This window comes from Cladosporium halotolerans (assembly GCF_011745625.1).
Source record: "Cladosporium halotolerans strain TM138-S3 chromosome Unknown Sca28, whole genome shotgun sequence".
Classification (NCBI taxonomy): Eukaryota; Fungi; Ascomycota; class Dothideomycetes; order Cladosporiales; family Cladosporiaceae; genus Cladosporium; species Cladosporium halotolerans.
In genome coordinates, this window is record NW_027191479.1 from 245,291 (window position 1) to 262,304 (window position 17,014).

The 17,014-nt window shown below is 56.7% G+C and overlaps 4 protein-coding genes across 4 annotated transcripts; 3 read left to right on the forward strand and 1 right to left on the reverse strand.

Moving 5' to 3' along the window:
- Nucleotides 1–781: 781 nt before the first annotated feature.
- Nucleotides 782–2,164, forward strand: WHR41_07304 (uncharacterized protein; the record flags this gene model as incomplete). The annotated part of the gene is made up of 1 exon (XM_069375909.1): nt 782–2,164. The coding sequence occupies one exon, from the start codon at nt 782–784 to the stop codon at nt 2,162–2,164; it is 1,383 nt and encodes a 460-aa protein (XP_069227279.1).
- A 433-nt stretch (nt 2,165–2,597) lies between these two features.
- Nucleotides 2,598–7,168, forward strand: WHR41_07305 (uncharacterized protein). The gene is made up of 3 exons (XM_069375910.1): nt 2,598–2,926; nt 3,010–5,896; nt 5,952–7,168. Exons 1-3 carry the CDS (start codon nt 2,819–2,821, stop codon nt 6,920–6,922), a joined length of 3,966 nt encoding a protein of 1,321 aa, XP_069227280.1. The 5' UTR covers nt 2,598–2,818; the 3' UTR covers nt 6,923–7,168.
- A 1,187-nt stretch (nt 7,169–8,355) lies between these two features.
- WHR41_07306 (uncharacterized protein) lies at nt 8,356–13,796 on the reverse strand. The gene is made up of 2 exons (XM_069375911.1): nt 8,920–13,796; nt 8,356–8,860 (listed from the first exon to the last, which is right to left on the reverse strand). Exons 1-2 carry the CDS (start codon nt 13,513–13,515, stop codon nt 8,486–8,488), a joined length of 4,971 nt encoding a protein of 1,656 aa, XP_069227281.1. The 5' UTR covers nt 13,516–13,796; the 3' UTR covers nt 8,356–8,485.
- A 209-nt stretch (nt 13,797–14,005) lies between these two features.
- WHR41_07307 (uncharacterized protein) lies at nt 14,006–15,966 on the forward strand (the record flags this gene model as incomplete). The annotated part of the gene is made up of 3 exons (XM_069375912.1): nt 14,006–14,495; nt 14,551–14,729; nt 14,788–15,966. Exons 1-3 carry the CDS (start codon nt 14,399–14,401, stop codon nt 15,964–15,966), a joined length of 1,455 nt encoding a protein of 484 aa, XP_069227235.1. The 5' UTR covers nt 14,006–14,398.
- Nucleotides 15,967–17,014: the final 1,048 nt, after the last annotated feature.

Below are 17,014 nucleotides of genomic sequence, written 5' to 3' on the forward strand. Positions count from 1 at the left end.
TTCCCACTCATCAGCTTGAAAATCTGTCTTGTAAATGTATCAGCTTGACTGCTTAGCAAAAATACCTGGTATTCTTTCAATATCGTCGCTCGTCGATGTCCCAGAATATGCTCGGAAGCCAACGCTAGTGTCGTAGGAGTACTCCTTCCGACAGAAATTGGTCGTTGGAGGGGTGTCTCGGCCCGACGGTTCTCTGCTAGCGACGAGTTTCGCTAAACTTCAACAGCTGCTCGACGTCTGCATGAACTTTAACGTGAAGAAGTGCGGTTACATAGCACCGTCGAAAAGCGGTGGCGCCGCCTACCTGAACGGTGAGGAGATGCCGCGAGTGGAGGATTACACCTATCTTGACTCTGACATGACGGGCGCCGGGATTGCTTTCACCAACGCAGATTAGGGAGGGATCTGAAGATGCCTTTCAAAGATTAATAGGCTAGATCTCGGGCTACGAATCGAATCCTCACCATAGTTAGAGAACAGCGACCTAAGATTGACCATGTGATCACCGTGCAGAAACAGATTGACTCGGTCGCTTGACGAGTCGTGGGGAGAGTATGTACGGGGTTGATTGAATCAGTTGACGCAATGATTCGGGATATGCAGGTGTCAGGTCTTGCTCTGTCGTCTCGATGGGTGAAGCGTCATTTGCAGGGTCCAATTCGAATGATCCGCAAGCGACGCGCTGTCGACTGCGCGCGTCGCGTCTTCCCATCGCCGACTTTCAACACTACTTTCGCTCCCGTCCTCAACAACACAACGTCGAGAGACAGGGACCTCAAATATGTCAACAAGGACCCGCCGCTCCGTCGCACCAACCGCGACAGCGCCCTCGCCATCCCAAGGCCGACCCTCGTCCACAGCAACCCGCTTCGAATACGAACGACCACAATTCACTCTCAACCCGGACGCTCAACGCGCCCTCGCCGACCTCGTCCGCAAACACAACCTGAACAAGCTCGACAAAAGCCTGCAAGACGCTCAAGATGCCGTCACGGTCTCTGCGGGCGAGATCAACGATCGCCTGAAAGACAAGGAGAACGCGAGCGTGAAGCTGCGCGCGCGGCTGCAGCACCAGCAGCAACAGGAAGGTGGCGGAGGTGATGATGCCGATGTGGAGGCTTTCGAGGCCGATCTGGCGCAGATGAAGGTTAAGGTAGAGGCCATGACGAAGCGCATGGAGGAGGGTATGAGGAAGATGATCGATGGGCAGCATGCAATTATGGCTATGAAGGAGAAAGTTGCGGGCGCGGCGGAGAGCGCGAGGGAGGGCGCGAGTACGCAGGCGAGTACGCTCAATACGCGTAGTCAGGGCAGGAGGAGGCGGGAGGGAGATGGGGAGGAGAGAGATGAAGGGACCGAGGAATACCAGGACTTCACTCCTACGGATCCAGCGGGAGGCACGCAAGCTGTGCCGAGTATCAGCGAGACTTGGATGCAGCAGGTCGATGATGCGAAGACGAAGTATCAGAACTTCACGATGCAGCAGCGATACGCGCAGAACAACAATTATCGCAATTTCAAGGGCATCGTGCACGGTGCGCGCTATCCAGATGGCGAAGTGGAGCTGCCGCATGAGAGCGCTTGGTTCGATGAGGCTCGCGCCGTACCTGAGCCTGGCGTCACGGGTGCTGGAGCGGATGATGATGAGGAGGACGATGACATCCAGATTCAGCGCGCGAAGACCAGCACCAAGTGTCCACTCACACTACAGGAGTTCAAGCAACCGTTGACTAGCACGAAGTGCAGGCACAGCTTCGAGGCCAGCGCGATCCTGGAGATGATCAAGAACTCGCACGAGACGGTGGGAGGACATCCGGGCCCTCGCGGGAGGATGACTGGCGGAGAGAAGGCTGTGCGGTGCCCTGTCGGCAGTTGTGATAACATGCTTACGAAGAACGATTTGCACAAAGACAAAGTCATCATACATCACATCATGCGCCTGCAACGAGCAAAGAGGCTGGAGGAGGAGGAAGCAGAGGACGATGATGAGGGCGAGGAGAACAATGGCAGGCCTCAATTGATCGATAGCGATGCTCCGGATCCTGATGATTACCGTCGGCCGGTGAAGAGAGAGCCGAGGGCATCAGGCATGTCAAGAGCGCCTGCAAGCTCGCCACCTAATGGCTTGGATGAGGATGGCGATGCGACAATGGAGCAGTGGTAGGACGCATGTGTTAGAGCGTGTTGTAGATTTTCTATCACAGGCATGCCGATTTGGGCGCGTTCTGATCGATACCCCATGAGTGAATGTAAGACCTTCAATGTGATGAATCGCTTATCGGCGATACCCCAGACCCTGAAACTCCATTCATTGCTGATCTTATTATCATGCATAGTTGCAGCATTACAGAGTCTGACAAATCCCCAAGCTTTTCTGCCGCGTATTGCCCAGGCAGATCTTGAAGATAGCAACGAGCATAGGAGAGTCCGCATAATGGGCCCTGAAGACTGCTGGCATGGACCATCAAATTGCCGGCTTGGCTTTACCCCAGAATCGGCTAACGGCTGGGTCGAAGAAGCCAGACCTGCCCCGAAGCTACCGTACCTTGTCGTAATCTTGGCTGTTCCACCTGTCCATCTGCGTGCTGTGAACCTCACCACCCGCACTTCCACCACCTCACCCGCCCCATCCCTATTGTGTCGCCTGGTGCAGTCGGCACTCCACACCTATTTCCTCCGCCTGCCATTGATTAGTCGTGCGCATGCACACTTCCGCAAACTAATCTTCCTGGTCTCATTGTCCCTGTCCATCGGCACGGATCCCAAAGTCTACCGGTCACCTCTATCCGATTTGAAAGCTTCGACACCCGTCTGAAATATGTCTGCCGAAGCATCCAACGCTGCCAGCGCCAGCGCTGACGTCCCGACGTCCGCGGCTGAGCGCCTTATGCAGCAGCACGCCGCCGACGAGGCACACAAGGCTACGGTACGCATCCGTCCCGAGCAAATGGATGGAGGGATCTGCGGGGACGGGAAATCGTTCGGACTTTACTGACTTGCAACACTCAGGTCGAGGAGATTCCCGACGAGGACGCTCCTCACCCAATGCCTTCTGCCGCGCCCTCGCTGCCCATTTCTACCGACCCGTCTCGTGTCCAGACCCCTGCTCCCGATGCCAGCGTCTCTTCCAAGGCTGCTGGCAAGCAGCCCGCTCGCGAGAACAAGCTCGACACCCAGTCTGAGGAGCTCTTCCCAGCCCTTGGTGGTCCCAAGGCCGCTGCTCCCGCCGCCCAGTCTCTGTGGTCTCGCAAGCCTGCTGCCGTCGGCAAGGCTCCTAACGGTACCTCCAATGGCATGAACGTTCCTCTCGCCAGCAACGCCTCTTCTCGCGCTTCGACCCCGCTTCCTGGTATCCAGACTCCCGGCTCGACTGCGCCGGCTCGTGGACAGCCCCAGATGAACCTTCCGGGTCGCCAGTCTGAGCAGATCGTCTTGGACCCCAGCATGCTGAAGAAGAGGGACCAGCTGAAGAAGCCTGTTTCTGAGGTTCTGAGGGATATCAACAAGAGGAGCAAGGCCAAGGTTGAAATGAAGAGCGGTCCTGGCGGTGTCCTCATCTTTGAGGGTACTGGCCCTACGGACGCTGTCAGGATTGCCCTCAAGGATGCTGCCAGCCAGATCTGCGCTGGCCAGAACATTTCTCTGCCGATTCCTGCCTCCATCCGCGGTCGCGTTGTGGGCAAGCAGGGTGCTACCATTCAGGCCATCTCTAAGCGCACCGGCGCCCGTATCAACATTTCTCGCCAGGAGGCTGCCGAGATTCTCGAGGACGACGATCTGGACCAGACTGTTGATGTCACGATCGAGGGTGACCCCTTCGCGGTTCAGATGGCCAAGCAGGACATTGAGAAGATCGTCAACGAGCACACTTCTTCTGCCAGCACTCGCCTGAAGCACATTCCCGCAGAGTACTACCCCTTCTTGGGCAACAACGAGCGTCTGGCTGCTCTCCAGCAAGGCCGCGACCTGCGCATGCAGATTCCCGAGTACAAGACCTTCGGCCAGCAGGCACCTCAGATTCCCGCCAACCGTGGTCCCGCCTCTTTCGCGCCCCAGGCCGGCTACCCTATCCAGCTCTCTGGTGACCGCCAGGCTGTTGCGGAGATGAAGGCCGAGCTAGACCGCCAGGTCGCTGAGCTTCAGCGCCAGCTCACCATGGAGCAGGTCGAGATTGAGCGCAACAGGCACCAGTTCGTTGTTGGCGATATGGGTTCTTCGATCAACGATTTCCTCGCTGAGACTGGCTGCTCCGTCATCATGCCGCCTGACGGACACGACGCTGACGAGCTGATTGTTGTTGGTCCTGCGGACCGCATCGATCAGGCCGTTGACAAGATCCAGGATCTGGCTATGCGCATGTCTTCCTCCACTGCCGACATCGTCAAGCCTCACGCCAACGCTCCTCGCGGTGGACAGAGCCACGCCCGTGATGTCACTAGATACCTGCAACGCCGCCAGGCCATTCAGCAGATTGAGCGCCAGCACAACGTTCGCATTGTCCCTGAGGAGTCTGGTTCGTGGCAGATCTTCGCTGCCGATGGCAAGAACGCACTGAAGGCCCGTTCCGATATCATGAACCTCATCAGCGGCCACCCGCCGACTCGCTTCTCGCCTCTCCAGGTCGACCCCTTCTTCCACGAGCACATCCGCTCGCAGGCTGCCCGCCAAGTTCGCGATCAATACGGTGTACACTTGCTTGTTCCGGATGAGTTTGATGACTCTCCTGCACTGCTTGTGTTTGAGGACCGCGTGCCGTCGCCTGATTACGAGCTTCCTCGCAAGGCACCATCCGCTCAGGACGCCCAGGCGTACCAGCGTGCCCTCCAGGAGGCGCAGCAGCACATCCTCAACCTGATCGGTGGCCAACAGCAGATCATCTCGCGTGATGTCGACGCACCTGTCAAATTCCACGACAAGATTAGGAGGCACGTTGACCGCCACCACCAGTCCCTCCCGCAGGGTCAGATCCCCCCACAGGTCGCCTACGGTGGTCCCAGACAAGCTCCTTCTGCTCCCAGAAAGGCCCCGCAGCCCACGCTTAATCTTCGTGGACCTCAAGACAACGTCGATGCCCTTGTTCAAAACCTGCTTGCCTTCATCGAGCAGGAGAAGCAGGATGAGCTTGAGCGTGGCTTCACTCTCACCTTCGACTTCCCTCAGAAATTCGCCAGCCACCTCATCGGTCGTGGTGGTGAGAACATCAACCGTCTCCGCGATGAGTTCGATGTTGACATCCAGCTCAACGAGGGCAAGTGCGAGATCAAGGGTCCCGAGGCCAAGGCGAACGCCGCGAAGAAGCACATTCTCGACGTTGGCAAGAAGCTGGAGGATGAGGCGACTCACCACCTGAACATTCCTGCCCAGTTCCACCGTGACTTGATCGGTCCTCAGGGTGGTCAGGTCAACCGTCTGCAGGACCGCTACAACGTCCGCGTCAACTTCCCTCGCTCTAAGCAGGCTGGTAATGAGGACGAAGCTGTTGATGCTGCTGCCTCTCGTCGCCCCAACCAGGGCCCGAACGAGGTCATCATCAAGGGTCCCAGCAGGGGTGCTGACGCCTGCCGCGACGAGCTCCTCAGCTTGTTGCAGTACGTCAAGGACAACTCTTACACCGCTACCGTGTCCGTCGCTCAGAGCCAGCTCCCGTCTTTGATCGGTACTGGCGGTCGTGAGATGGAGGCTCTTCGCCTTGATACCGGCGCCATCGTGGACGTTCCTTCTGCCAAGGAGGCTGCCAGCGCGGACGGCCGTGCCGAAGTCAAGATCAAGGGATCCAAGCAGGCTGTCGAGGCTGCCAAGAAGGTCATCGAGGAGCGTGCCAAGGTCTTCGATGACACTGTCACGAAGAACATTGATGTTGAGCGCAAGCACCACCGTTTCATCATCGGTGCTGGAGGTAAGTTTACATATGTATCGTTAACCAATCAGGGTCACAGACTAAGTTGCTACAGGCTCCAACCTCGCTTCTCTTGTCGAGCAAGCTGGCGGTCCCTCTGACGCTAGGGCTCGTGCTCGTCTTGCTCGCTTCCCGAAGACCGAGGCCGAGGGTAACACCATCCGTCTCGAAGGTCAGAGCAGCGTTGTCGAGAAGCTCGCCGCTGCCATCCTTGCCCTCGTTGCCGACCAGGAGTCCCAGACCACTGAGATTCTTGAGGTCAAGCCGGACAAGCACCGCCTGCTTATCGGCCGTGGTGGTGAGAGCCGCCGTCAGCTCGAGCAACAATTCGGTGTCACCATCAACGTTCCCCGCCAGAGCGAGACTGGTCCTGCGCGCTCGCAGGTCAAGGTCGCCGGTCAGCCTGAGAACGTCGAGAAGGCCAAGGCTCACATCCTCGAGCTCACAAAGGAGGTCGAGGGCGAGACCGTCCAGGTCCCGCTTAAGTACCACCACGCCATCGCCGACAACGGCCAGTTCTTCCGCCGTCTGCGCTCAGACCACAAGGTCAGCGTCGACCACGCCGGCCAGCGCCCTCCGCCCCGCCAGTCCGTCCCCAAGCCCAGCCGCGGTGCAGGCAGCGCCGACATGCCGCTGATCACCGACGACTCCTCCGCCAACGCCAACAACCACTCCTTCGAGGCCCACTCCCTGCACACCTCGACCGAGGAAGGCGAGATCCCCTGGGTGCTCGTCGGCCCGTCGCCCGAGGCCATCTCCGCCGCCCGTGCCAAGGTCGACCGCGCCCTCGAGGAGGCTCAGAAGCAGGACACCGTCGGCTTCCTTATCCTCCCCGATCCCCGCGCATACCGCCACGTTGTCGGACCCGGCGGCGCTGAGATCAACCGCATCCGCAAGCAAACTGGTACCAAGATCCAGGTGCCGCGCGCGCAGAGCGAGGGCGAGGCAATTGAGATCGTGGGTACTAAGGCAGGCGTTGAGGAGGCGAGGGATATTATCCTGGAGATTGTGCAGAACAACTCTTAGTTCTGTCATCACTTTACGGCCGTGGATATGAGGACGAAGGGGAGAGCGGATTCTGTGTAATCTTTTAGTTTGTGTTTCTTATTGCTTCTTGTTCAAAAGCGCATTGGGGAGCGAGAAAAGTTGATGATGGTGTCTTTATGGCATCTGTTTTTCGGCTTGCTGTTGTTGCTACTGTTGTAACATAAGATTGAGACGATCTTTTTCTTGCTAGATACCGAGAGATGAAAGGCTGCTTTCTATACTGTACGCTCGAGGCTATCGTCACCATGGCACGACTATTGTCTACCGAAGGTAACAGCGGTAGGATATCAGAAGTTACGATCATCGAAGTCGTGAAGGATGCAAGCGTGATGCCTCAGGCCCAGAGTCGAAAGTGCTCAAGCGCTTAGCTATTGTACGCAGATAGGTACTAGTGATGGCGCGACTCAAACCTTTCCGCTGCAGCCACCCGATCCGATGCAGTGTCGTCAGTCACATGGGAAAATCTTACATGATTTGACAAAGCTAAGAACGAATCACCTTTCCATGGATAGGCAACGCTCATCTGCGGAAATACTAATAAATGTGGCTGCGCGTTCCCCCTAAGGCAAGATGGCTTTTCTCTTCGACAGTCGCATCTTTCGTCTCCTTCATTCAGCTGCACCCTTGTATACTTTACACTGCTTTCAGTACATCGAACACCCTGCCATGCATATGCGGGTCCTTATTCACACAGCCATTGCTCGACATGCTAGCGCAGATCATACACAGCAATCTATCTCGTCTGACGGATCTTTATCCGCCATCACAATTCCAATCGTCTTCGGTACGATTGGCGCCGTGTTTGCTTTGATCGCGATCATCGTTGGGGTCTTGCAATATCGGAGAACAGCATCTCGAAACATCGCAGGTGACCTGGAAGCACAACCGGGGAGAACGGAGGATCGGGACGGGCTTCACTCCGCCGTTGCCCCACCACGGTCAGGCTCCTTATAGGCTTCTTTACTGGAATTAGATCTGACGGAATGTCGCAGGCCAGTGCAAATACGCAGAGGTCCCATGCACAGAGTGACATTCTGACTACGCTGTGAAAACGCTCCTTACCAGAGGAGACGCATCACGTTGCTTTTCTTCCGCGATTTACTTGTACACCTCACATGCATGCTTGCTTCGCTTGAAAATGGGAGTGAGCGATCTAACGACTGTTACGATATGCAACGACAATAACGATACGGGATGACGCTCATGGATATTAATGGCAATCGTTTCTTGACTCGTATTCATTCACGATCCACGCATGCGCTCCTGCGTGAAGTCGTACATCGTTGCCAACGTTCAACGTTCCCTCGGAGCTTGTGTAGGCAGCTTGTCTTCACATTTCTGCGTGCCTCCCGGCTGCAAACCTTGAAGTTTTTCATGTTCCACCAATCCATGTAACGGAAAAGAGCGCACGATTCTCGTCATCAAAATCCTTCATTTCCCATGACACTATGCAACACACCTCCTCATCACTCCCGAGACTAAAAAGCGTATATACGAAAAATTAACCCCCGCCCTCCCTCATAACCCAACATCTATTCACCCCTACCTCCTAAACCCCGCCCTCACATCCTCCCGCGAGAAATCAACCTCCACATTCTTCTCCCCCTCCGCGGCAGGATAGACCGTCTTCGCCAGCCTCTCCGCCCTCTCGAGCGTGGACTCGTAGAAGCGCTCGGCCTCTTTGCACACGAAGCCGACGAGGTTGCGCGAGACGTTCGCGCTCTCGCCCTCGGCGTCGCCGAAGTGCTTCTCGATGCGGCGCCGGAGCGTGTCGATGCCTTTGCGGACTTCTTTGCTGTTGAAGTCGGCGAGCAGGTGGCGGGCTGTTTTGCGTGAGTAAGAGGCGCGCGAGGCGATGGAGGTTGGGTTGATGTTGGGGCTGGAGGCGAGCTGGGAGTCGAGGGAGTCAAGGAAGTCCTGTTGATTTCAGTCAGCATGGTCATCGATGGGGATAGAGTCATTGAAGTTCTACGCACCAGAAGCTTGCCAAGCGGTCGCCGCACAACCCGCCCGACGTACGCTTCCAAAGCCTCCTGTCTCTCGAGCATCGCGCGACTCCGCCAATCGGCCAGCACGCCTTCGCGTCCTCCATCGTCGACTTCCTCAATGTAGTGGTTCATGTTCTCGATCAGCAGAACGTGGTAGTTGAGCATCTCCTTATCTTCAGGGTCATCCGCACCAGCCTGCCTAGCGGCGGCAGTATGTGCGCCAACAGGAGCGCCGGCGGTGGGAGACTCTTTGGCGATGACCTTCAGGCTGTCGAACATGGTACGGTTGATGCGCGTGTAGGCGTCGTCCACCAGTCGCCTGACTTCAGCTACGCTTTCGCTGGGACCATCGTAGTCCGCACGTGCGACTGAGGCGAACACGTTCTCGACGGCCGCGCTGAAGTGCGGGAAGATTCGCATGAAAGCGATGACGCCCTTGCGCTTGTGGATCTTGACCTTGGTCTCTTCGATCGCGCGAATCTGCTCGTCGACGAACTTCGCGAAGAGCGTCTGCAAACGTGTGTTGAGTTGGTCGATGAGCTGCAGGAGGTATTCTTGAGCGGTGTCTGCGAGGAAGAAAGAGTGCTTGCTGAGAGCGGCGAGGATGCCAACACCCTGAATAGGATCTGACGACACTGCCCATTCGAGCAAGATCGAAGTTTCTTGTGTGAAGAAAGAGAAGATCTCGTCCATGACGCCAGTGACGCGGCGAGCCATCTCACGGTCGGGGTCCATGGGTTTCGGAACGAGCAGGTTGGTGCCACGGCGTCTCTCGGGAGGAACAGAGTTGACGACATCGACGAAGTCCGCGGTTTCCAAACTGGTAGCATGGAAGTAGTCGACGATGAAGTTCTGCTCTTGGCTGATCAACGGTGCCATCTCGTCCATGGCGCCAGAGAAAACTTCGCAAGCCATGAGGGAGTTGCCCTGGTTCAGACTTTCACTGGCGCTCTTCTTGTCACCGGAAGCGCTACGCAAGCTCTTCGCAAGGGTCTGCGAGCGCTTGATTGTGATCTTGCGGGCGGAGCTCGCGATGCCACCGCTGCTAGCATCAGCCGCCTCCTTCTCGAGATGCGTGAACAACAACTCGGCCTCTTCGCCAGTCGGCTTGCGGACAGCGCCTTTCCAGCCATTGATGTTTCGCTTGAAAGCGTCGGCATACAGAGGCTGTGCGCGAGAATAGTAGAGTCTGAGGATGGTCTGCCAAGCGGGCATATTCAGCTCCTTTGAGAACAAGATCAATGGACTGTAAATCCACAGGCCTGTCCTCGCGTTGGTGAACGCATCTTTGTTTAGTCTGGACATCTTCCCATCGCCAACCGGTTTCATCGTTTGGCTCTTGACGTTGTTCAGCGCAGAAGTGAAGGTGTAGTCGAGCTGCTGCATCAGCCGCTGGCAGAAAGTGTTGCTTTCACGCGAGTACATTTCCTTCTTCTCACGGAGGGCAGCCATGCGAGACAGCTCCGTGCCGTCGTCTCCCAAACGACTCTTAGGGCGAGTTGTCGTTGAGCGGGAGGATGGATCCATCGTGATCATAGCCTGGTACAGCTTGACAAGGCTGTGCTCCACTTCCTCCAGGCCGATAGGGTCTCCAATGTCGCTGTAACGCAAAGGCTCCAAGACTGACCTGTCGAGTGAGATTGTCCCAATCAGATTGGTCAGTTCCGTGTGCAGGAGCTGCTGGTTGGCACTCTGCACTTGCAGACCCTGACTCTGGGCTTCGATGAACTGAATGTCTTCGTTCAAGGAGCCAAGCTCAACGCTGTACAGTGTCAGAAGACCTTCGAGCTCATCGCATTCTGCAATGGCCTTGTCGAGCAGTCCTTCAACGTGTGCCACCTTGTCTTCCCTGGCATTGTCGCTCTGTGACAGCCAGGAGCCAGCTTCTACTCGCCCCAGCTGCCGTTTGACATCGTTCTCAAAGTCTGTGATTTGCCTTGGCTGCCGAGCGCCGTTGCCCCATCCGAAGTCTATCAGGAGAGATTCGAACTCGATACCCTTGCCTTCCAACAACGACTTGTCGATGCCGAGTTCAGTGAGGTACTTCTCCTGCTGCAGACTTCGGCGCTTGACCTTGACTTGGGGTGCCCGCAGGTGGTCCTGTTCCAAGGGCTCTTCTTCTTCGGGCTCTGGCAGGTGCTCGGGAACCGGAGGTGCGAGGGTCTCTGATTCGGGTGGCCGCACGGGACCCCCGTCCGCTAACTGTACGCTTGTTTCGCCTCGCATGGTAGCTGATGGCATCCGCAAGGGCGAGACCGGCTTTGTGACTTCGAGCATCGGGGCATCCTGCGAGACAGGTGGTGCTTTGGGACTGGTTGGCGGTGGCGGCGCTGCTGGCTCCTCTTTCTGTGGTGCGGGCGCTCTGAAAACTCCGGTAATACCGTCGGCTTCATCAGTGATCCCGGCTTCCTTGTCCGCCTTCGCTTTCAGAATGCGCTCTGCGGCACCGCCTGGTCGTGGCTTGAAGGCATTCGCTGCGAAAGCTGCTTTGCGGAAGCGATCGGCGGCCGCCCCGCGCTTCTTGACCATCGGTCCAAGACCTGGTCGGAACGCCTCGTCCGATGGGGTTTCTGCATCCTCTTGCGCCTCGGAGGCCTCTGGAGACGGCTGTACCTCTGCCTGCTCCTTTTCGGTCGTTGGCGTTTCGGCTGGAGTCGGCTGGGGTGATGGTCCAGGTGGCGTATCAGCGAATGCCCCGGGCATGCTGATTTTGGTTTCAGAAGGCTTTTGAACAGCAAGAGGTTTGACATCGGGCGGCTCTTCATGGGCCGGTGTTACTACAGCCGACTGTGCGTTGGGGGTTGCATAATTGCTGCCGCCGTCCGTCGAACGAGCACCTTGCTTCAGTGGAGGAGGCCGTAAGTCAACGCTGTTCTCTGAAGCTCTGGTATCGAACTGCGGCCGCCTCCGTGATCTTTCCGGTGTCAAAGGAGAGGACGGCTGCTGGGTGGCAGGTGGTTCGGCAGGTGTTGTAGGCTCCGGGCCCCAGTATGAGTTCATACCACTGATCGCGGCAGCATCGCTTGGCTCAACACCGGCTGAGGAAGCTCCACTCTGCGCAGCATCTGGTTGTGGTTCTTCTGGGCGGGAATGTTGTGAGCGACTTCGGTTCGATTGAGTCGTCTCCAGAGGTGGAAGGTGTGTTGCAGATGGCTGCTTTCTGTGTAACGGAGGCGGAGGACCTGCACGTTGAGGTTCCGGCTGTTGACGAATGGGTAGTTGTTGTTCAGGTTGCGCTTGTTGCTGTTGTTGCTGCCATCGTTGCCTCGTATTCGCCAGAAGTGCCGCACCGGCTGCTGCGCCAGCGACCGCTCCATTCGTCTCTGGTTGAGTGGGATCTTGCGGTCTCTCACGAGTTGTATGCACAGGAGGTCTCTCGAATTCCTTCTGTTTAGGTGGGCTTTGGGATCGGGGTTGTCGCGCTTGTGCGGCCTCTCTGCTGCTCGTTGAGAAAGCAGAGACAGCGGGACTCTCAGACCGCAGATTGGGCTGTGAACGCTGTGTGTTCGGGCCACTAGAATAGCCTGACGATGAAGGCGGTCCTCTGTTTTGCGTAGGTCCAGGCGAGGGTCCAGCCCGCATGCCGGGTCTGCCGGGCTCACGGCTCTTTGAGCGCATCCGCTCTGAGCTAGGATGAGACCGCGGTACGGGCGATGGTTCGCCCGGTCTTCCAGCACGCATGCCTGGTGGCTGTTGAGGCCTCGCAGGCGACTCAGAAGGCCGCTGGCCTGCCTGAGTCGGGGGTGGACCAGGTGATCCTCGCATTCGAGGATTGTCTCGACTCTGTGGCCGTGATCCCTGCGCAAATGGGGGCTGAGGTGGAGAAGGTGCTGCCATATCTCCGCTGAGTAGTTTAGGACTTGGAGCTGGTGGCCCTTGGGGCTGCTGTCCGAGCATCGCCGCTTGATTCTGCTCGTCAAACCCGCGGAGCTCCGGAACAAGGCCTTTGGTGTACTTCCGATAGATCTTGACAGCGCTTGCAATGAAGAAGTCCTTCTCTTTGGCAGTGCCCGCTTGCCAGTAGTAGGGCTTGGTGATGGTGACAATGAAGCCAAGGCCCCCGGCCCATGACCTGTACTGCGCTTCTCGGTCATCCTGTGGCGGCAGAGCACTGTTCGAAAAACTCTCGATTGCACTCAGCTCCTCCAAGTTCCAAGTCTTTCCAATACTGAAGCTACCATTATTGTTCTCTCGCGCCTTGTGCATGCGCACCCGTCCCGTGCTCCTGACAGCGATTATGATGAGTCGAGGCTTCCTATTTTCGGCCGGGCTGTCGGGCGGCGGTGGTGAAGAAGGATGCGCGGCATCTTCTTGGATCCGGATATGCGTAATATAGCTCTCGCTAAGCTGTCCATTGGCGTCGACTTTACTAAAGCAAGACTCGATGATGCGCCTTTTCTCATCTTCGAAGCGTTCCGCGCGCGACATGCCGGACGAAGACGGTCTCTGTTGGCTTTGCGACATGTTCGGCGTGCCCAAGCGAGACTGCGAGTTCAGAGCGCTGTTGGAGCTCGACATGTTCAAAGCCGGGTTGGAGCCATTGCTGCTCATGTTGCGGTAGCCGTTGGGCGGAGGGCGCGACATGGTGGGCGCAACCGTTGGTGAGATTCCGTGGAGGCGCGCTAGATCATTGAGCCACTGGTGACGGTCGCAACGTCGTCGTCGTCGGCGGGCCTCGAAGCAGGGTGGAGGTGCAGAGCGCTGGTGATGATGGCGGACGATGCGGGAGGCGCTCCTCGTGGTCGAGCGACAATTATCCTACACTCCCTCCATGCGAGCCAACGTCCGCCTCTTGATGCAGGTGTGGGGTGGTATCATTAATTCCTGAGGGATACGGTATAGCTCGAGGGCGCAGCGACGTCTCACCACGCGAGGCGGGAAGGGCAGGCCGGCAGGGTGGAAGGTGTTCCGTCCGCCGCGTCCCAGAACGGCAGGCCGCAGCTCAGGCAGGCCGCAGCCCGCAGCGCAGCCCGACAGCGTGGGCGTGGGGAACCAAGGTGAACGTCACGGCCGCGACTCGAATTCAAGCATGGCTTCGTCCGTCGGCAGAAACTCCAGTAGACTTCACCCACCGAAACCGCGATACATGGTGAACATCACACCCCTGAAACAACAGTCGCGCCATTGTCAACACTCGCGCCACTGCCACGACCCATGACTCTGGCACGCGGTATTCCACCATCCGTTCATCCTGACCCACACGTGGCTGGACCGTCTCGATGGGTTAGCTTCATCTTCTTGAGTTCAAACTATGATCAAGCCCGAGTACAATGCCGATCTCTCGGAATCCATTGACGCCCAATGCCCTACCATTTTTGACACCCAACTGGTTATCAATTACTCGTGGTGGTGTAGTGGCGGGCAGTGAACCGATGCTGTTGATGTGGCCGTCTCCTCTCCTTGTCCATGTTCGCATCACCCTCCTTTCACATCGTAGACGGCATACGACTGCGCCAGCTGGTCGACAATGTACAGTCCCTCAATACTGCTGGTATTCGCTGTCGCACCGTTTGCAAACTCTCGCACCGTCCACAGCGTCCTGGTCTTCAGCCGCCATGGCGATCGTAAGTTTACAACTTACAGCCAGGTGATAACGCATTCCAGTATTAACGATGTTAGGTACGGCCAAGCTCTACGAAAGTTACAATATGACCAACCTCGGAGCCAACCAGGTCTACAATTCTGGTGATTTTTACAGGCGGCGGTATCTGGTCGATGGCGTCGCCGATCAGATTGCCGGTATCTCGCCAGAAATTGTAAACGCTTCACAACTGTACGCCAGCGCACCAGATCAAGACGTACGTTCGCGCAGAAATTATTCATACTTGGTCGCGGAAATGCTTATCACACGCACAGATACTCTTGCAGACTGCCAGTCTCTTTCTTCAAGGCTTGTATCCGCCCCTCAGTGACACATTGGATACTGAGAGCCTGGTAAATGGCACCGACGTTTCGGCCCCCTTAGACGGACAGCAGTACATTCTCGTCCACGGTGAAGACACGAATAGTCCGGACACCATTTGGATCAAAGGAGACAACGCTTGTCCGGCTTATTCGAACGCATCTGAGACTTACGAGCTAAGTGCGGACTACGCAGCAACCCTCGCTGCGTCTGCAACACTCTACACGAGCGTCGAGCCACTGCTAACTGACATCCTCGGCCCTGGGAATGTCTCTTACGCCAACGCTTACGACGTATTCGACCTTCTCAACGTGGCTTCTATCCACAACGCGACAGTGGCGCCAGACATTGCCTCTTCTGACCTCGATCAGCTCCGTTACTACGCGGACGAATGGGAGTGGAATCACAACTTCAACGCCAGCCAGCCCGATCGGTCTATCGGTGGGATGGCTTTCGCGGGAGGCATCTTGAGACAGCTCGACTCCGTCGTCGCGGGATCAGCCGATGTCAAGTTCTCCCTTCTGGCAGGCTCCTACGACACCTTCATATCCTTCTTCGGCTTGACAAATCTCTCTACCACTTCCCTCAACTTTACCGGTCTGCCGGTCTACGCTTCGACGATGGCTTTCGAACTCTTCACTGCCGCCGACGGCGATACGTTCCCTGCGACTCCGGATACAGACTTGCGCGTCCGCTTTTTGTTCCGCAACGGTACAGATCCCAGTGAGGATCTCATCGCGTACCCGCTCTGGGGCGAGACGGCAGAAGATTATGCGTATGGTGATTTCAAGAGCCGTCTAGGTGCCAGAGCCATCAACGACGTCGCGACCTGGTGCACCACGTGCGATTCCCCAGCCTACTTTTGCGTCGCGGAGGCCGCTGACAACAAGACCGCAAACGCCGTGGCTGCTGCCAAAGAGGACGATACGGGACTCTCGAGCGCTGCTGCTAGCGGCATTGGCGTTGCTGTTGCCGTGGTTGTCATGTTGATGATTGGTGGACTGGTTGCGTTCCTGATGCGTCGCAAGTCGAACCGGGCCCGCGCCGCTACAAGTCGCCCTACTTTTCCCTCGTCCAACGTGGAGATGGTCGAGGGCACCCAAAGCAGTAGGGCGCAGATCAGTCCAGCATAGCGCATCATCCGTCTTTGCCGTTACCGATTTGTACAAAGCTGGTGCGATCATAAACGTTCATTAATAATTGAGCATGATCGATATACTTTCGCCTCAGCAGCTTCAACACGGCTCTCCCACTCCCGGGGAAGAGCCGTATGGAATTGCAGTGAACTTGCGAGGAGCAACAGCCTCACGGCCCTTCCCTGCCAATGTCCTGAGTGGCACAATTGCTGTCATAGCTTCATCTGCCTTCCACGAACGAATTTCCGCATGCTGAAATGAGTTCAAGCAATGCCATTAAATGACAATAGCTGATCTCGACTGCCATCTCGAAAGGCGCAGTCTAGTATCGCGAGGCTCAACGCCCATGTCGACTGCTCGTAAATAGCAAAGACAGAACGGATTTGTTAGCGGCACCTGTGTAGAGCCATGCACCTCACGTTGCTCATGTGTGTGGACACTAGTCTCGTGCACCATCTCATTCCCATTACAGCTCTCATCTTCGCTGCCATGAGCTATCATGCTTGCGTTCGAGTCTGACTCCATCACATCGGCCTCCGGATATTGAATTTCCAACTGTGCTAGACGTTGAACAATTGACCGATGGCTCGCAATAGTGCAGTCCACGCCTCGGTCCACAAACAGTCTGACGAGACCAAATCTCCCGCGAAGAGATGCCATGTACAAAGGAGACCTGAAATGACAATCCATGGCGTTAACATCAGCACCGGCATCCAGTAAATCTCTTGCTATCTTGATCCGTGTCTTTCCCAGCCCTCGCCGTAGACGGTGGTCTTTCCGCGAAGCAAGTTGGTGAAGTGCAGTTTCCAAGACAGTATTGCGAGCGTTGACGTCTGCACCAGAATCCAGAAGAAGTCGAGTCATTGATATCCTGTTACACGCGACCGCAGAAAAGAGAGGCCTGCACGTTGCTTTACCATCGACATTTGCGCCAAAAGTCAGAAGTATAGAGGCAAGCTCCACATTGGATGTACCTGCCACGTCTGCCAGCAATGTCACGTCGTCGGCCTCGAGCGACTCGCTATTTGGGTCTGCTCCGTTTTCT